This window comes from Habropoda laboriosa, unplaced genomic scaffold (assembly GCF_001263275.1).
Source record: "Habropoda laboriosa isolate 0110345459 unplaced genomic scaffold, ASM126327v1 scaffold204, whole genome shotgun sequence".
NCBI lineage: Eukaryota > Metazoa > Arthropoda > Insecta > Hymenoptera > Apidae > Habropoda > Habropoda laboriosa.
The window spans coordinates 1,256,114-1,257,070 of NW_017100385.1; the positions used below are offsets into that span (position 1 = coordinate 1,256,114).

Below are 957 nucleotides of genomic sequence, written 5' to 3' on the forward strand. Positions count from 1 at the left end.
AGAAGATCCAAAATGTTCCCACACGAATTATTTCCACGCGACGAAAGTTGTCGCACCGCGAGGTACAGGATTAACGTGGAGAACATCCGACAGACGAGTTTGTTAAGCGGCGTTCTCGCCTCTTCTGTCGAAACAGCGGACGGGATTCTGAGTCCTCAACAAACACTGCCACCCGCACTGCCACCGAAGAGCCCGCGTCTGGTTCCTGTTCCACAGCGGCGGACGATCTCAGGGCCGCCAAGCAGCACCGGTGGTGATCAGCTGCAGACGAAATTACGCCGGCTGCTGAACACCGATAGCAAGGAGAACGTCTTTTTCCCCGACAGCCCGACGCAGACGGTCGTGCAGTCGAACGGCGTGCCCCAAGAGGAGAAATTCCGATACTCGCCGGGAAGCCTGTCGCCCAGTTTTCGCGACGACGAGCGTGCAAAGGTGAAACTGATATTCCATTGCGTGATTTTTATATTTTTTTTTCTTTTTTTTTTAGCATTTGTTTGGCAGCATGAAATTTGCGATTTGCTTTTGGGGGGAGGAGATATTTTTTTTTTAAGGTTAGGTAACGTGTGACTCCTTTCTCTTTGCAATTAGAATTTTCGTAATGTGAAATTTGAGATTTCTTGGTCTGTTCTTTCCTTTTGGCAATGTTGTCTGAATGATTCCTGTTTGAAAGGTGTGTAATTTAGCCCTTTCACTACTGCTGTCGGCGCCTATAAGCGCTTTGAAAATTGGCTCGCGCTGTGTCCTTGGCGCCTATAGGCGTTTTGAATATTTTCTCGCGCTGTGTCCTTGGCGCCTATAGGCGTTTTGAATATTTTCTCGCGCTGTGCTCTTTGGCACACTTTCCCCTTGATTTAATCCTGAATTTTTGTCCCTTGCGCACTTCCACCTTAATTTGACGAAAGAAATTTTAAAACGGCAAATTCTAAGTTTCATAATTATTTTAAATTAAAATTTGAA

General features: G+C 46.3%; 1 protein-coding gene across 1 annotated transcript in view; it reads left to right on the forward strand.

Annotated features, from left to right (window-relative positions):
• LOC108575053 overlaps positions 1-957 on the forward strand; it is a 23,870-nt gene that overhangs the window by 19,561 nt on the left and 3,352 nt on the right. The window contains exon 4 of the mRNA XM_017937759.1: positions 137-432. Within this exon, the coding sequence (XP_017793248.1) occupies positions 137-432 (296 nt within the window). The remainder of the gene's footprint in view (positions 1-136; positions 433-957) is intronic.